At 41.6% G+C, this 18,530-nt stretch overlaps 1 protein-coding gene across 1 annotated transcript; it reads left to right on the top strand.

Moving 5' to 3' along the window:
- Positions 1-4,046: 4,046 nt before the first annotated feature.
- Positions 4,047-13,363, top strand: LOC113128643 (alcohol dehydrogenase 1-like). Its single transcript, XM_026304120.1, has 9 exons — positions 4,047-4,171; positions 5,123-5,224; positions 5,453-5,594; positions 5,855-5,942; positions 6,338-6,548; positions 6,740-7,000; positions 7,156-7,288; positions 10,880-11,018; positions 11,131-13,363. The coding sequence occupies exons 1-9, from the start codon at positions 4,154-4,156 to the stop codon at positions 11,162-11,164; spliced, it is 1,128 nt and encodes a 375-aa protein (XP_026159905.1). The 5' UTR covers positions 4,047-4,153; the 3' UTR covers positions 11,165-13,363.
- The last annotated feature ends 5,167 nt before the right edge of the window (positions 13,364-18,530 follow it).

The raw sequence follows: 18,530 nt of genomic DNA, 5'->3' as shown, positions 1-18,530 counted from the left end.
TCAAACCAGGAACCTTCTTGTTGTGAGGCAACAGTGCTATCCACCATTCCACCATGCTGACCTATTAGCATACCTTTCTGTTTAAATCAAGCTTTGCAGATCTGCACTCCTCCAGTCTGGTGTTGCGTTTGAGTCCAGACCTCAGTAAGTTAAAAACATCCATCCATCTTCTATACCCGCTTTTCCTGGCTCAGGGTCACGGGGATCAGCTGGAGCCTATCCCAGCTCTCTCTCGGGTGGAAGGCAGGGGTACACCCTGGACAGGTCACCAGTCCATCACAGGACCACATATAGACACACAAAGACAGACAACCTCACACACTCACACTCACGGGCAATTTTAGAGTCACCAATCAACCTGACATACATGTTTTTGGACTGTGGGAGGAAACCGGAGTACACCCACACAAGCACAGGGAGAACATGCAAACTCCACACAGAAAGGCCAGGATGCGAACCCACGACCTTCTTGCTGTGAGGCAACAGTGCTAACCACTCAGCCACCATGCTGCCCCAAGTTTAAAAACAAAACCTGACAAAAAGAAAAAGATGCCAAGAAAAATGTGGATGAGTACATGTACAAGAGTTATAGACTCTTAGTTCCCACTAACAATATAAAGCTTTTAGAGTTCAGTTTTAGTTCTTTGGGGCAGATTAATACTTCGTTACTCTAAATATGCAGTTAAATATTCCCCAGTGTTCAATACCAGTTTTGTGAACTTTTAGAAAAACGATAAACACCCCAAGGTACATTGTCTTTTAAAAGTCAAATCAAATTTATTCTCTATGAAAAGACCAAGCAAGCAGAGTTAGGGGCAGACAGGGATCTGTGACATCAGGGCTATAGCCTCAGATCTAAGTGTCTAAATAGCATGAAATTCCCGCAGGAGGTGAAATCATGCTCATCTATTACCACAATTAAGCCAACAAAGGGCTTGATTTTTATAAGTCATCTCATATTATCAGAGGTATGAAGTATAACTTGCACAAACCTTTGTGATGTACTGCATAATTATATACAGAGTTACAAATAAACTGTATACTGTTAAATGTAACTGTATTTACAGCACTTGATGTGTTGCACATCATTGTGTTGTAGATTCAGTTTTAAATGGATAATATTGGCATTTCTTACCCCTCAGTATACACATAATAACCCATACTGACCAATTTGTTGTTAGTCAAAAGCTAAAAAGTTTTAACTGGAAAGCCTCAGTTTTTCAGGAAAGATGACAATTTTTGTTTGCATTTTTGCCAAGTGGACCTAGCCAGTGGACAGTATAGTCTTGGTGGTTAGCACTATTGCCTCACAGCAAGAAGGTTCCTGGTTTGAAACCCATCAGGGGCCTTTCTGTGTGGAGTCTGCATGTTCTCCCTGTGCTTGTGTGGGTTTTCTCCAGGTACTCTGGTTTCCTCCCACAGTCCAAAAACATGTATGTCAGGTTGATTGGTGACTCTAAATTGCCCATAGGAGTGAGTGTGAGTGTGTGAGGTTGTCTGTCTCTATGTGGCCCTGTGATGGACTGGTGACCTGTCCAGGGTGGACCCCTGCCTTTCACCCAAAGAGAGCTGGGATAGGCTCCAGTAGATCCCTGTGACCCTGGTTAAGGAATAAGTGGGTATAGAAAATGGATGGCTGGACCTAACTAGCTCCACATGACCAGCATTCACTCCTTGAGTTTTTCTCTGCATACTGGCCTTGTTACTGACCTGCTTCTCTGGGTCTCAAACTGGGCATTTACTTGCTCCGTGGACATGGTTAGTGGTTGCTCCTTGTCTGCGCTCTTTGGTCTGTCTGCCTTCCAGGTTCATAAACTGCTTTGCTCCTTGAACTGAATCAGCATGTGCCTCACTGTTTATTCTACCTCACAGAAGATACTGGTCTTACCTGCACTCTCAGTACTCCCTGGCCCTTCTCCACCTGTGAAGAGAAATGAATGGAAAGTGGCTTTTCAAAGTGTCATAAAATGTCCTTAAAAACAAATGCAGTTGATTAAAATGATGCATAGCCTAAATTTATGTTTGACTGTACACACCGACTGCACTAGTGTATTATTGCTCATAACAGCATATGAGTAGACACAGCTGGTAGCAGAGTCAGAGCTAACACTCTGGGAAAAGCTTTCTGATCTAATTCCAAATCTCTTACATATTAACAGGGGTTATCAAAAGTTTAAAAGAACCAACTTAGTGGAACCGACAGTGGAAGTCTTCACAGAAGAGGCCCAACGATTGCGACACTTTAGATCGACTCAGTGTGTCATAAGTATGTGGCATCATATTTAGAGTTTTTGCTTTTGGTGATATACTGTAATTTGTTATTACAACTGCAGCAGTCACTGAGCCAAAGTGTAAAACAAAGGGTCTGACAATTTGAGAAATATGCTTATTCGCTTTCCTGCCAGCAGCAAGACAAGAAGATTGATAGCTACATCACATCTGTCTGGTAAACATGTAGCAAGAGCCAGCAGCTGGTTAGTATTGCTTAGACTGGAGAGAGGTAAGAACAGCTTAACTGGCTCTGTCCAGAGATAACAAAATCCATCCATCCATTTTCTATACCAACTTTTCCTGGCTCAGGGTCACGGGGATCTGCTGGAGCCTATCCCAGCTCTCTCTCGGGTGGAAGGCAGGGGTACACCCTGGACAGGTCACCAGTCCATTGCAGGGCCACATATAGACACACAAAGACGGACAACCTCACACACTCACACGGGCAATTTTAGAGTCACCAATCAACCTAACATACATGTTTTTGGACTGGGGGAGGAAACCGGAGTACCTGGAGAAAACCCACACAAGCACAGGGAGAACATGCAAACTCCACACAGAAAGGCCGGGATGCGAACCCACAACCTTCTTGCTGTGAGGCAACAGTGCTAACCACTCAGCCACCATGCTGCCCATAACAAAAATTTAAAATCTAAACCTTAATATATCTTGTTTAATCCCGAAAAAAAAAAAGGTTTAAATATGACAATTTGTCATTTTATGAGTGATTATGTACACACTGTTTCTTTGCCTGTAGCATTAAATTATTTAAAGGCAAAGGCAAAGGCAAATTTATTTGTATAGCACCTTTCATACACTACACAATTCAAAGTGCTTTACAAGGCATATAATTACATTAAAAGCATTAAAAGCATTGAAAAGAGCATTTAAAAATAAAGACATTTAACATAAAATAAATTTAAATCAAGTAAAGTAAATTAAAATAAAACATAAAAGCACATTAAGAAAACAAAGATAACAATTATTCGAAGGCAGCAGTAAACAACAGAGTTTTCAGTCCAGATTTGAATGAGCTGACAGTTTGAGCAGACCTCAGGTGTTCAGGAAGTTTGTTCCACAAGTGAGGAGCATAGCAACTAAATGCTGCTTCACTTTGTTTGGTTCTGGTTCTGGGAACACACAGTAGACCTGTCCCAGATGACCTGAGGGGTCTGGAAACCTCATAGGGAACTAATATATCTTGGATATATTTTGGTCCACAACCATTTAGTGCTTTATAAACTAGCAATAAAATTTTAAAATCTATCCTTTGACTAACGGGAAGCCAGTGTAGTGATCTGAGAACTGGTGTGATATGGTCCAGTTTCTTGGTGTTTGTAAGGACTCTGGCAGCAGCATTCTGGATTAGCTGCAGCTGCCTGATTGACTTTTTGCTAAGACCTGTGAACAAGCCATTACAATAATCTAACCTACTGAAGATAAATGCGTGAACAAATTTTTCTGCATCTTGTGTAGAAAGAAAACTTTTTATTCTAGCAATGTTTTTCAGGTGGTAATAGGAAGATTTAGTGATGGATTTTATGTGGTTGTTAAAATTCAGGTCTGAGTCAATGATTACAATGATTTAAGCCCCTTAGTTGCCCTGAAAACAGTTTGCAGTGAAACTGTAAAACAGTAAACTGAAGCTTTATCGCTTCTGTTAAATGTAGTGATGTGCTGAAAGACAGGTTTTCTAACCTTTGGACAGTGTTTGTCGAGGGCAGGGGTGGGGGTGTGGGGGAGGGGTTGCTCGGGGCAGTACAGTAATAGAGAAAACTGGAAGTCACACTCTCTAACAGCCTCCTTCTCACTGCCTGGAAGGTCCAGTCCTTCCTCAGCTCCTCAACTCTTGACGCCTTTTCTGTTGAAGTTTGTAGTAAAAATGACCACAGCTGGTAAGGTAAGTATAATAGAACCAGTTTTGCGATATTTCTATTAGGTTTCCTTGTAATATTACCATGATAGTTGCCTATTGCACGAGGCATATGGCAGCCTTGTGTGCACATGAAGACATCTGTCTCTTAATTCCTATGTGTGTGTGTGTGTGTGTGTGTGTGCAATTCATGTATCTGTGTGTGAGGTTGCATCAGTGGCTGGACTACCATAAGTGTGCAGCCTTTTACTGTATACAGTACATGTCTATGTGTAATTGTTATGCATTTGCTAGAGCCAAACACTCGATTTCTGTGGCTTAGTCTTTCTCTTTGTCTTTTTGCCCTCTACCTCAGTGAAATTATCTCGTTCTATTTTAACTTGGCACGAAATCTGAAAAAACTTGCTTGGCAGTGAGAAGAGTTTACTCAGATAACGTTTAGTAATTACTTGTGTGAACTTTAGACTGCTGCTTTTTCTGAGCTTTTTGCCAGGGGCGGCTTTATCAGAGACACCTTAGCTCTCAGCATGTAATAAAAAAAATATGGGGTTAATGTAAGATCCATTTGTTTGTAATATGATACTTATATGTATGAAACGTTGTATACCAATCAATTTGACACTGAAGTGTAACTCTACATGAATTCTCGCCTTCAATTGTAGAACCAAAACTTACAAGATCCTAGCTCTTGGCATTGCAGCCCATGACAGTTAACATAAAAAGCTTACACCATGCTGTTGTGAGATGTAACAGAATTGCATATAAAATCTTTGGCATTCAACAAAGGGTTTATGGCACTCACAAAAAGATAACTGAAAACTCTTGGCCTGTGCCAGGTTGATATAAATTTACTTTATAAATGCATCTTGAATAGCATTTGCAATTCCTATTGTAGTATTCATTGTGGTAGCTCCTAGTAATAGTTGTCATACTTCTTGTGGAGTACAGTAATTTTATGCTGGTGTGGTTGCCCTCTAGGTCATCAAGTGCAAGGCAGCAGTGGCCTGGGAGCCCAACAAGCCTTTGGTGATTGAGGATGTTGAGGTAGCTCCACCCCAGGCTAACGAGGTCCGGATCAAGGTGAAAGAGCACTATCAAGACACACTCATGTGCATGCACGTTGGTTTGTTGTAAGCAAATGTTAGGGGATGAACTTCTGCTTTGTGCACCTTAAAGGTGCTGTTTAGTGATATAATATAATCCTATAATAAAAAAAGAATCATTGTAATCTTTATTGTGCTGTCAACATTCTCAAAAGGATGTTCCCACAGTTGTCAGTGTTTTTCATTGTGTGGTCATTTGGTGCAGATTGTAGCAACTGGGATGTGTCATACCGATCTGTACATCCTTTTTGAGAGTATGAAAAAAGAGAGCTTCCCAATGATCCTTGGCCATGAGGCAGCTGGCATCATAGAGAGTGTTGGGCCAGGAGTCACTGAATTTCAGCCTGGTCAGTTTTCAGTTGTTCAAATAATCATTTATTGCAAAATACATTTATTTGCATTCTTTTAAGAGTAAAATACAAAGACTGGTAGTCTCTTGTCTGTGTTGAGTACAAAGGTAGAAAATGTGTAGCATGGAAACTTTTGCCGCGCAGGTCCATATCTCAGGTCCATATCTTAGGTCCATATCTCAGGTCCATATCTCAGGTCCATAGCTCCGCCGTTCATAAGTTTATGTAAGATGCAATCACATTGTACCATTTTTCAGGTGACAAAGTGATTCCCCTGTTCATCTCCCAGTGCAGAGAGTGTCGTTTCTGTAAGAGCCCTAAGACCAACCAGTGTGAAAAAGGATGGTAAGTTCATCTTTTTCTGCTCTCTTATTTTAATTCATCTAGGAGATGTTAGAGAGCCATTTATTTGTGCAAATCATTTTATGCCCTATGTTTCTTTGTACCATAGGTACATATAAATGTATGTCAGTGCTCACTACTGTAAGTGACATGAGTGTCCAACATGTTCTGAGATTTTCTCATAACTTTACTGATGTCAGATGACAGATGAGTAAACCCAGAGTCCTAAGACCAACCATTGTGGCTAATGATACCACAGAACAAATAGTTTAGGGCTTTGTTTTTTGCTCTTCAGTTCAGGACATGTTGCAAATATTCAGTGAACACTCTTCACAGGACAAGAAGAACAATCCAGTTTTAGTTCAGGCTATTTATGTCAAAAAATGTATCTCATTCAGGATTGAAACTCAACATGTTCTGAAAGACTCCAGATTTACCTGTAAGGGGAAGAAGATAGAGCAATTTGCAGGAACCAGTACCTTCTCCCAGTACACTGTGGTTAACCAAATGGCTGTGGCTAAGATTGATCCCAGTGCCCCTCTGGACAAAGTCTGTCTCATCGGCTGTGGGATCTGCACTGGGTATGGAGCAGCAGTTAACACTGCTAAGGTGTGTATGTTTGACTGTTTGGGATAGCCTGTATAATTAACCTGACACTGAAACAACAGACATGCCAGTTTTGTTTTCTGGGCATATAAATATGGAATGTTTAAAAATTCTTTTAGCTAAATTTCATTTGCAAAAACATTAAGTAAGACCAGCCTGAAGCACCATGTTGACCAGAGTCTTTGTCAGTGCAGGTGGAACCAGGCTCCACATGTGCTGTGTTTGGCCTGGGAGCTGTGGGTTTGGCTGCAGTCATGGGCTGCAAAGCTGCAGGAGCCAAGAAGATTTTTGCTGTTGACATCAATCCAGAGAAGTTTGAGAAGGCCAAGGTGTTCGGTGCAACCGACTTTGTGAATCCCAAGGATTATGACAAACCCATCAGCCAAGTGCTGGCTGAAATGACTAATGGAGGAGTGGACTACTCCCTGGAATGTGTGGGGAATGTGGAAGTCATGGTGAGTTGGATTTCATTTAATCAGGTTTAAAAATAAAACAGCATTTACCTTAAAAGATTGGGTTGCCCAGCCACAATATCTTTAGATTTTCTAGGCATTTGGACTTGCATCCTTCTGTTACAAGCCCACTGACTTTGTGCTGTCCCTTCATATAGCGCAGTGCCTTAGAGTCCTGTGTGAAAGGCTGGGGTATCAGTGTGGTGGTAGGCTGGACAGAGCTGCACGATGTTGCTACCCGACCCGTTCAGCTCATTGCTGGACGCACATGGAAGGGCTCCATGTTTGGAGGTGATAATTATTTTATTATCATTAAATATGATTATTACTATTGATCAACTGGGGTATAGATGATGGATGGATGAATAAATATGATTACCATATTTGTATATGATAATCATGACTGATCTCTAATGCAACCACAGGGGGCACAATCCACTGTCTTCATGTGCCGGTCCCAAGTCCGGGTAAATGCAGAGGGTTGTATCAGGAAGGGCATCCGACGTAAAATTTAAGCCAAATCAAACATGCGAATCACAAATGTGACTTCCATACCGGATCAGTCGTGGCCCAGGTTAACAACGACCGCCACTGGTGTTGTTGACCTACAGGGTGCCAGTGGAAATTGGACTACTGTTGGTCGAAGAAAGAAAGGAGGCATGTTCATAGGCAAAGAGAGAAGAGGAAGGGCAGGAGTGTAGGACTTAGAGTAGGGACTTTGAATGTAGGGACTTTGTCAGGGAAAACTAGAGAGTTGGCTGATATGATGGAGAGAAGAAAGGTGGATATCTTGTGTGTTCAGGAGACCAGGTGGAAAGGTAGCAAGACCTATAGATTAGGAGCAGGGTTCAAGCTGTTTTATCATGGTGTGGATGGAAAGCAAAATGGAGTAGGAGTTATCCTGAAGGAGGATTTTGCTAGGAGTTTGCACTTTCTGTGTGGAGTTTGCATGTTCTCCCTGTGCTTGCGTGGGTTTACTCCGGGTACTCCGGTTTCCTCCCACAGTCCAAAAACATGCATGTTAGGTTGATTGGTGACTCTAAAATTGCCCATAGGAGTGAGTGTGAGTGTGTGAGGTTGTCTGTCTTTGTGTGTCTATATGTGGCCCTGCGATGGACTGGTGACCTGTCCAAGGTGTACCCCTGCCTTCCACCCGAGAGAGAGCTGGGATAGACTCCAGCAGATCCCCGTGACCCTGAGCCAGGAAAAGCGGGTATAGAAAATGGATGGATGGATGGATGTTCTGGAGGTGAAGAGAGTGTCAGATAGGGTGATGAGTCTGAAGCTGGAAGTTGAAGGTGTGATGTTGAATGTTGTCAGTGGTTATGCCCCACATGTAGGATGTGAGTTAGAAGAGAAGGACACATTCTGGAGGGAGATGGATGAGGTGATTCAGGGTATCCCTAGTGGTGAGAGACTGGTGATTGGGGAAGACTTCAACGGACATTTTGGTGAGGGAAACAGAGGTGACGAGGAAGTGATGGGTAAGTTTGGTATGCAGGACAGGAATGCAGAAGGACAGATGGTGGTAGACCTCTCAAAAAGGATGGAAATGGCTGTAGTGAACACATTGTTCCAGAAAAGGAAGGAGCATAGGGTGACATATAAGAGTGGAGGCAGGAGCACACAAGTTGATTACATCTTGGGCAGATGTTTCAACCTGAAAGAGATCAGTGACTGCAAAGTAGTGGCTGGGGAGAGTGTAGCCAGACAGCATAGGATGGTGGTGTGTAGGATGACTCTGGTGGTGAGGAAGATGAAGAGGACAAGGGCAGAGCAGAGGACAAAGTGGTGGAAGTTGAAAAAGGAAGAGTGTTGTGTGGCTTTCAGGGAGGAGCTGAAACATGCTCTGGTAGGTCAGGAGGTTCTTCCAGATGACTGGACAGTTACAGCTAAAGTGATCAGGGAGACAGGTAGGAGGTACTTGGTGTGTCATCTGGAAAGAGGAAAGCAGATAAGGAGACTTGGTGGTGGAATGAGGAAGTTCATGAGTGTGTTAAGAGGAAAAGGTTAGCTAAGAAGAAGTGGGACACTGAGAGGACAGAAGAGAACAGACAGGAGTACAGGGAGATGCAGCGTAAGGTGAAGGTAGAGGTGGCAAAGGCCAAACAAAGAGCGTATGAGGATTTGTATGATAGGTTGGACACTAAGGAGGGAGAGGTGGATTTGTACAGGTTGGCGAGGCAGAGAGACAGAGATGGGAAGGATGTGCAGCAGGTTAGGGTGATTAAGGACAGGGATGGAAATGTGTTGACAGGTGCCACAAGTGTGATGGAAAGATGGAAGGAATACTTTGAAGAGTTGATGAATGAGGAAAATGTTAGAGAGCACAGAGTAGAAGAGGTGACTGTTGTGGAGCAGGAAGCAGCAAAGATCAGTAAGGATGAAGTGAGGAAGGCCTTGAAGAGGATGAAGAGTGGAAAGGCAGTTGGTCCTGAAAACATACCTGTGGAGGTATGGAAGTGTTTAGGAGAGGTGGCAGTAGAGTTTTTGACTGGGCTACTTAACAAGATCTTGGAGAGTGAGAGGATGCCTGAGGAATGGAGAAGTGTACTGGTGCCCATCTTTAAGAACAAGGGAGACATGCAGACTTGTGGAAACTACAGAGGAATAAAGCTGACGAGTCACACAATGAAGTTATGGGAAAGAGTAGTGGAGGCTAGGCTGAGGTCAGAAGTGAGCATTTGTGAGCAGCAGTATGGTTTCATGCCAAGAAAGAGAACCACAGATGCAATATTTGCTTTGAGAATGCTGATGGAGAAGTACAGAGAAGGCCAGAAGGAGCTGCATTGTCTGTAGATTTGGAAAAAGCGTATGACAGGGTGCCAAGAGAGGAGCTGTGGTTTTGTATGAGGAAGTCTGGAGTGGCAGAGAAGTATGTTTGAGTGGTGCAGGACATGTATGAGAGCTGTAAGACAGTGGTGAGGTGTGCTGTAGGGGTGACAGAGGAGCTCAAGGTGGAGGTGGGACTGCACCAAGGATCGGCTTTGAGCCCCTTCTTGTTTGCTGTGGTGATGGACAGGCTGACAGATGAGGTTAGACAGGAATCTCTGTGGACCATGATGTTTGCAGATGACATTGTGATCTGTAGTGAGAGCAGGGAGCAGGTGGAGGTTTGCTCTGGAAAGGAGAGGAATGAAGGTCAGCTGCAGTAAAACAGAGTACATGTGTGTAAATGAGAGGGACTCAAGTAGAACGGTGAGGTTACAGGGAGTAGAGGTGAAAAAGGTGGAGGATTTTACCTAGGGTCAACAGTCCAGAGCAATGGAGAGTGTAGAAAAGAAGTGAAGAGACATGTGCAAGCAGGTTGGAACGGATGGAGGAAAGTGTCAGGTGTGATGTGTGACAAAAGAGTGTCAGCAAGAATGAAAGGAAAGGTGGACAAGACAGTGGTGAGACCAGCAATGTTGTCTGGTTTAGAGACAGTGGCACTGAGAAAAAGACAGGAGGCAGAGCTGGAGGTAGCAGAGCTGAAGATGTTGAGGTTCTCTCTGGGAGTGACGAGGATGGATAGGATCAGGAATGAGGACATCAGAGGGACAGCTCATGTTAGATGTTTTGGAGAAAAAGCCAGGGAAGCCAGATTGAGATGGTTTGGACATGTTCAGAGGAGGGACAGTGAATACATTGGTAAAAGGATGCTGAGGTTAGAGCTGCCAGGAAGGAGGCCTAGAGGAAGACCAAAGAGGAGGTTCTTGGATGTAGTGAAGGAGAACATGAGGATAGTTGGTGTGGGTGAGGAGGATACAGAGGATAGGGTTAAATGGAGGCAGATGATTCGCTGTGGCGACCCCTGAAGGGAGCAACTGAAAGGAAAAGAAGAAGAATCAGGACTGATCTCTGAATAAGACTTTGCTCTTATTTTGTGATTTTGTGTTTTAGGATTTAAGGGTAAGGATGGCGTGCCTGAGATGGTTAAAGCCTACCTGGGCAAGAAATTACTGGTGGATGAGTTTATCACTCACAACATGACTTTGGACCAGGTCAATGATGCCATTGAACTGATGAAACATGGCAAATGGTATATTTACACTTCTATTCTTTCTCCATTATTCATGATTCAACAAAAACAGTGATACATTTTTAAAAGGTGCAAGTCTGCTCAGTTCTTTTTTTCTTCTCTTGTTCTGCAGCATTCGGACAGTCCTGAATCCTTTTCCACAATAACAGCATTGAAGTCGAGTAATTAAAGTATTTTACCACTATATTATACATAATTTCAGCATACTTGTATAAGTAATACCATATGCATAGTAAAGAGATCTTCATGTTATGGGTGTACCCTGCCTGTTCCCCAATGTCAGATTCCTGACCCCCAAACCCTAGATACAAGGAATAAACTGTAGATCAGGAGTCTCCAACTCCAGTCCTCGAGGTCCCCTGTCCTGCTTGTTTTCCAACTGTCATAGGAACAATTTTAAGTGTCTGCGTAACTGCGTTTAGTTACTAAATTCAGCATTGCATTTTGTCTAGTGTCTATTTTAGATTGCCTCAGACGGGCCTATTTGCATAAGGCAGTGTTGTAATTATTCTGCTGGGAAGGCAGAATTTGTCAGCCACAAATGCCCCTTCATGTCACACAATTTTCTTTAAGAGTCCATTATAAACAAGGCACTATTTCTGTTAAACACCAGGTACTTTCAATTATATGACTATAATTGTCTATGAACTTTCCTTCTGCAATTGCTGTTCTGGTTGTTTTACATAAGAAATGACTGTGCTCTTCTCACTGGCATGAAGTGGGCAGAGCTGAGTTGGAAAAAGATGTTGCACACTTCAGTGCACAATTTGTATGTGACCAACATATAAATCAGAATCTGATGGTAATTTGTGCTCTTCTTTATCTTGACCGGTCACTTTCAATCAAATCCGGCTGCTAAACATTCCCAGAAGGGTCATGAAAGGATTACAGTAAAAACATTTTGTAAATGACTTAGCTCGTTGATTGTTATTTATACGCAATAGCCAATATACACGGGTCAGCCACAGTATTTAAACCACTGACAGGTGAAGTAAATTACAATGATTATCTCATTACAATGGCACTTGTCGGGGGTGGGATATATTACGCAGGAAGAGAACAGTCAATGGACAAATGTAAGAATCTGAATGACTTTGACAAGGGCCAAGTGCCCATGCTGACCCTATTGTTCAGCCGTAGGTGCCTAGAATGAATATGTGAGCATCAGAGCTGGACCAGCGGAAGTTGGTGGCCTGGTCTGATCAGTCAAGTTTTCTTTTACATCAAGTGGATGGCCAGGTGTGTAAGCATGGTTTACCTTGGCAAGTGATGTGATGTGCTGGCAAAACAAGTCCAATCCATGGAGGCCCCACCTCACACCTTACAGGACTAAGTATCTGCTTCTAACATCTTGGTGTCAGATACCAGAGGACAGCTTCTGGTGGAAGGGCAGAGCTGGTTAGGTGCCACTAGGGGGACCAATACAGTATTAGATAGGTGGTTTTAATGTTGTGGCTGATCAGTGTAGGTCAATTTGTTGAGTGAGAGAGGTAAAACAAGATTGTGATTACTGATTGACTTCTACTACTAATGAATTTCATTACTTACTTCTGTTCTTCTATCATGATTCACCGTGAGAATTGTCATATTGTTTCATAGCTGTGCACCAAGTGACATGAAATGGAAAAAAGACCCTTAGTAACATCCCAAACAAGTTGGTCTAGTCTGTCATTTAAGAAATAATGACAACTAAAATGTAAATGTCATTCATCTTTAGTGCTTATCCTCTAGAGGTTTTGATGGGGAGCCAATCCCAGCTGACAGTGAACAAGAGGTGGGGTACACCCTGGACAGGTGTTTATCACAGGGCTCAAAAATTAACATGAAAAAATAAATCTTAAGTACTAGCTTAGTTACTCTTTAATTTCAAGCTCTGTAAAATATATTCTTCTTTGCAGTCGAGTTAAGTAACTTAGCTTAGCAATGGCCAGCATTGAGGGTTAAACTCTGAGAATGAAATATATTCCTGAAATTCTCTTTGCCAGTCTGTGACATTTTGGTGGGAAGCACACAGTGCACAGGTGGGAGAAGTACACACAGATGGGAGTTTATTCAAATGAGGCAATGCAAGCCTCGTTCTTGGTATTTGTGGAAAATGCATCTTAGAAGATGTGTTAGGAATAGACGCCTCAGAAACATGTCTTGTAGTGTCGTGTGCAGCTGCTGCATACTGTATGAAAAGCTTCATGTTCAGTTCATTAAATCCCTGCAGCCACCTAAAGGCAGCAGGGCACATATGTTGATAAATCTGCAGCCTCCAATTTGAGAAGTGCAGCGTCAGAGCGTCATGCTATTATGTGCAGCGTCCACTGTGTTTACCTTTATTAAATCACGTGCAAATGACACCCTGCTGCTGGTGGTGTGTGTGATTATTTAGCAGCAGACTCGCTGGTGGGAACTCAGATTTGAAGCAATACTAACCTGTCCTTATTACACTTATGCAAATGTGTTTTGTACTGGCTGCTTAAACAAAAGGCAGAAATCACCACTTTCTCACCACTAGCTTTAAAATTGCTGTTTTTAAACCTCCACTTATTGAATACGCCTTGATCCAGAGTCATAATAATTATCAGCAAAGTTCTAACCTTTCACTCTTTTCAAAAGTGCTTAAAAGAATTGTGTCTCAACAGCATTCAGCCCACATATCTTACAGTAATCCTTTTTAACCTTTTCAATCTGCCTTCAGGGCCTGTCACTCCTCTGAAACTACATGCACTAAAGTGGTAAATTATCTTCTGCTTATTACGGATTCAGGTTCCACCTCTATGCTCCTATTACTGGATCTCAGTGCAGCTTTTCTCAACATAAATCACTCTCCTCCTAGAGCACTGAGAAACCAATTTGGCATCTCTTTCCTAGTTCTCACCAGGTTCAGCCCTACTTTTCTGAAAGCAAACAGTGTGTTTCCTATAATAATATTACATCCAAATTTTCCGATGTGAAATATGAAGTACTTCAGGGTTCTTGGCACTCTAACTTTTCTTTCTTTATAATTTGCCGCTCCTTTTGTCCAAATTAAAAATAACATTCATGGATTTATGTTGCACTGTCATTGCTGATGATATATGATTGCTCTTGCCTAAAATGACATATGACCCTTCCAAAACAGTACATTAGAGGCCTGCTTGGCTGCTGAGAACAGCTTGATTTTGAAGCTTGAAAATTTCTCATCCAAAATGCAGATAAAACCAATTTTATACATTGAGGTGCTTCTGATGACACATAATATTCATTTAATTGTTCACTTAACTTTTCCAAACTACATACTGATGTGTTTTCAATAATAATGATTGTAAGGATTTTTTTTTTTTTCATTTGCTTATCTGTATGAAACTGCCTTACCTGACATGGAACAATAAAAGATAGAGCAATAAAATTATTTCTGTCATGTTCATTTAAATAGATTGTAAGTAAGTGCCACTTATGATTTGGCATTATTTTAAGATAAATGTATACATAAATGAAGATAACTCTAATGGTTCACTTACTTTTTCTTAACACATTGCTGTGTCACTCTAAATTGGGGTCAGGTCCACCCAAGCTGAGCCTGGTTCCGCTGGAGGTTTTCCTCTCCCCTGTGCTAGCTCATAAAGGGTTTGTTTGTGATTAGGCACTATACAAATTAATTGAATTGAATTGAAGGAATAAGTGGGTATAGATAATGGATGGATGAATTGAATTGAATTTTCCAGGAGTTCTGTCTGGGACTTTGATTAGAGTCCACCAGTGGTAAACTGAACTGATTGGACAAAGTTTAGAAAGGCACACACACTTTGTATTTAAGGCCACACAATTCAAACTGTATGTCAGAATGAAAACCAAGCCATGAAGTCCAAAGAGCTCTCTGTGGACTTCTGTGATGAAACTGCAGGAGAGCATAGATCAGCGCAAGGGTATAAAACCAAGTTTTGCGTGTTCCCAGCAGTGCTGTACCTTAGTAGTTATGAAATGAAAGCAATTTGGAACAAGTAGAACTGTTGCTACAGTTGTCTGTGAAAAACCCAAGAAAAATCACAAATTGTGTTATATTCAATTGGGAATTCTTTATTTCATATGTTACACCATTTGACACACCCTTAAATTGGAACTGTGTAGAGCTATAGAAATAAAAGTTTTCATGAAATGTACAGTATGTCTTATAAACCTCGGCCTATGTACTGTATTACCTCTCTGTGTTTTATTTCATTACCCACATTTTCACCTCTTTTAAAGGATTATAAGGAAAATAAGCACCGTGGATCTTCGAAATGATGAGCAGCAAGTATTCACATGCAGGCAGGGCCCTTTGTTGTGACTGCTGACCTAACTTTGTGAGTAGGAGTCAGGTTGGTGGGTACACTGACTAGTCATCATCCCCACATGCTGCTCTATTGGAGCAATAGTCTGTGAATGTTTGGATTTATTTTAGATGTTCTACACACAAAAAACACTTGTAAAGTTGTCAGGACATCCCCTCTGCTCTGTGTTTATGGAGCAGAAGAAATGTTTATGGTACCAGAGGAAGGATATGGACCACCCTCCAGTCTGAATCTGAATCTCTGTTGCACTCTTCCACAATCTATAACAGACAAACAAGGACTCATTCAAGAGTTCTGCATGTCTCTTGGAAGACTCTTACTATTTTCCTGTTGTTACAGCATTTTTTGAAAAAGGAAGGACATTACAGTTAAAATATGTCTGAAGTTATTCAGTTATTTCCATCCTCTGGACTACAATTAATTAACCTTAACCCTTTTATCTGGTTGCTCAAAAGAAGGCTGTTGTATTTTAATTTGCTCCATTCTTTTAATGGCTGCTTCCACTATAGCACTGAATGGGTTAAATGTCTAGAGTGTTGTTAATGTTGAGCGATGCTAAACCAGCTGAGGCTCTTCAGTGTTGTTTTGTGGGTGATCTGGTACAAAGAAGAAAGTGGCGATAACCAATGTCCTAAAATATTAAGTGAGGTTGTGGGGAGGCAGTTTTTGGAGCCTATTGAGCTGATATTCTCCATGTTGTCTCTTTGTGGCAGTGGGCAGCCCTGGAGGCTTGCTATAAATGGCACCAGCGTCATCGCTGGAGTGGCAGCAGCTGGACAAGAGCTCTCCACTGGCCCTTTCAAGCTGGTGGAGGCCACTGCTGTAGTTATTTTTCATATGGATGATTTGTTCTGGGATGCTGATGCAAGTAGGTTCCTTTTTCAAAACAGTCTGACAGGTAATTCAAGATAAAGATATTTGTAATTTTAAGTAATAATTGTGGAGATGTCTAAAACAACTGTCTCTAGCCTTACATTCAATAGTTCACTGAGTTGTAAGTTTTAGATTTTAGAAATGCCATTTTACGTCATCACTAATTGACATATTTCTACCATGAATGTCTGATATCTAAAGGAAGTAGTTTGTGACAGCCTGATGATATTCCTACACCATCATCTAGTCATCCATCCATTGTGTTTACAGCCACTCTTGTACAGGGTCGAGGAGGCTGGATCCAACACCAGGCTAGTTGAAAGGTGAGGTGCACCTGGGACAGATGGTCAGTTTATCACAGGACTGACAACCATTCACACCCACAGGCAAATTAAAGTCACCAGTTAATTTCACCTGCATGTGTTTGGACTAAACCAGAGAAAACCCATGCAAACTGCACACAGAAAGGCCCACTACCCATTTCACTTCCCATTAACCTCTGCTGTACTTTCTGTGTGGTGCTAAAGCAAATTTAAACATGCTTACAGGACAGGACAGCGCTGCGCCTGCTAAACATCAGCATGGCATTCACATTACGAGCATGTTAGCATGCTGTCATGAGCATTTTGCTTTAAAGCACTGCTGTGCCTGAGCAAAGCCTCTCAGAGCTCACTCCTCGACTTGTTTCCGTTGTCAGGCACAGGTGTGGTGTCAGGCTACGCTCCATTAATTCCTCACTGGAACCTACCACAGCAGTAACAAAGCCAGAATCCAGCTCACATACAGCAGCACAACACATACTACACAAAGCAAACAAATTTTCTACAATAAATATGTGTCCCTCACTCAAAGCCAGGCTCTTGCACAAGCAGCTATTTATTGTACGCTGACAAAAACATGTAGGTGTGGATTTAACACAATTACTCCCCGTGGAAGCTCTGTTGTGTAAGTTATACAACTTGTGTGCACAAACGTTGGATCCTTTGGAAAATATTGAGCTCTATTGCAATATGAAAGGAGTTTATTTACAGGGCATGTTTGACACTGATGAAGGATTCTGCTCACATTCACATATTCACTTTGTTCTAAAAAAGAACAAAATCTGCATCCACATAATGAAACATACATCTCTAATTAGTTTAGACAGAGTTCATTTAGTCTTTACCAAGATACAGTTGTAACAACAATGGTCCCAAATTTGTAGAGGGGCATGTGTGCAAGAAGCTGAAAACGGATGAATTTCTGACTCACACTCTGTCCTTTGAGAAGATCACCAATGATGGTGATTTCATGCATGCTGGGAAATAATTTAAGATAAATGTTGAAGCTGTTTGCTATGTTAATGTGTGTAGTGGTTTCTGGCCCATCTGGGTTTTGTCCGTTAAGACCTTATGCCCCCGTGACCCTAAATAGGAATAAGCGGGTATAGATAATAGATAATGGATAATGGATGGACCTTATGCGTCACTGCTGCCCTCTATTGAGGGCAAAACTGAAATGTGAGAAGTATTGGGAGACAGGATTTTAAAATAATTAGTGCCCTGAGACACCTTTCTTCAAATACCAGTAATGAATTTTAAGCCATTAAAAAAATCCTCTATCCACATTTTCAGCATCGCTGTCATCCTCCAGTTCTGGGTACAGAGGAGAAAAGATCCCGATTCATGCTTAGTTTAGTAAGTAGTCGATTCCCTGTTCAAGTCTGTTCCATTTGAAAAACATGCTGTCAGACACCTCTTTGATTCGCATTTCCACCCAAGAAGGAAGACACTTTAACAGGGAGAACACTGTGGCAAAGAAAGAAATATTCTTTGATCTAGAGAGTGAATAAATAAGGTAGCACGACCAAAAACAGCCAAATTGTATCACTTTTGTTGAGTTAATCAATAAGGACTTGCTGAGTAAATTTTTTGAAGCAGCAGAAAGATGCCTCTTTGTTGGAGAACATCAGTCTGATGTCTATAAGGAGAACAGAGGGTGATTGTTGTATAAGTCGACATGTCTCAAGCAACTGTTTTTGCTTTAGGAGGCTAATTAACATCAAAATATTCCTGATTTTTAATAGGCCCGTTTTATGGCAGACATTCTCAGTTGATCATGAAACACACTGAATATTAATAATAGTAATGATGGTAAAGCTCAGTGGAATTTAGCATATTACGGTATTTTACAGCTGTATTCATTGGCTCATTTTTCTCAATTTACTACACATTCCAACGAGGGCCTTTAAATTTCACATAGCATGCAAGGTAAACACATCCATCAGTAATAACATCTTCCATTAAGTTTATCAGAGCATTACAACAATGGTCATGGTTTTCACAGAATCACGTTAAATAAT

Source organism: Mastacembelus armatus, chromosome 22 (genome assembly GCF_900324485.2).
Source record: "Mastacembelus armatus chromosome 22, fMasArm1.2, whole genome shotgun sequence".
Taxonomy (NCBI): Eukaryota; Metazoa; Chordata; class Actinopteri; order Synbranchiformes; family Mastacembelidae; genus Mastacembelus; species Mastacembelus armatus.
The sequence above is the reverse complement of the archived record's forward strand: the minus strand, read 5'-3'. Positions and strand labels throughout refer to the sequence as shown.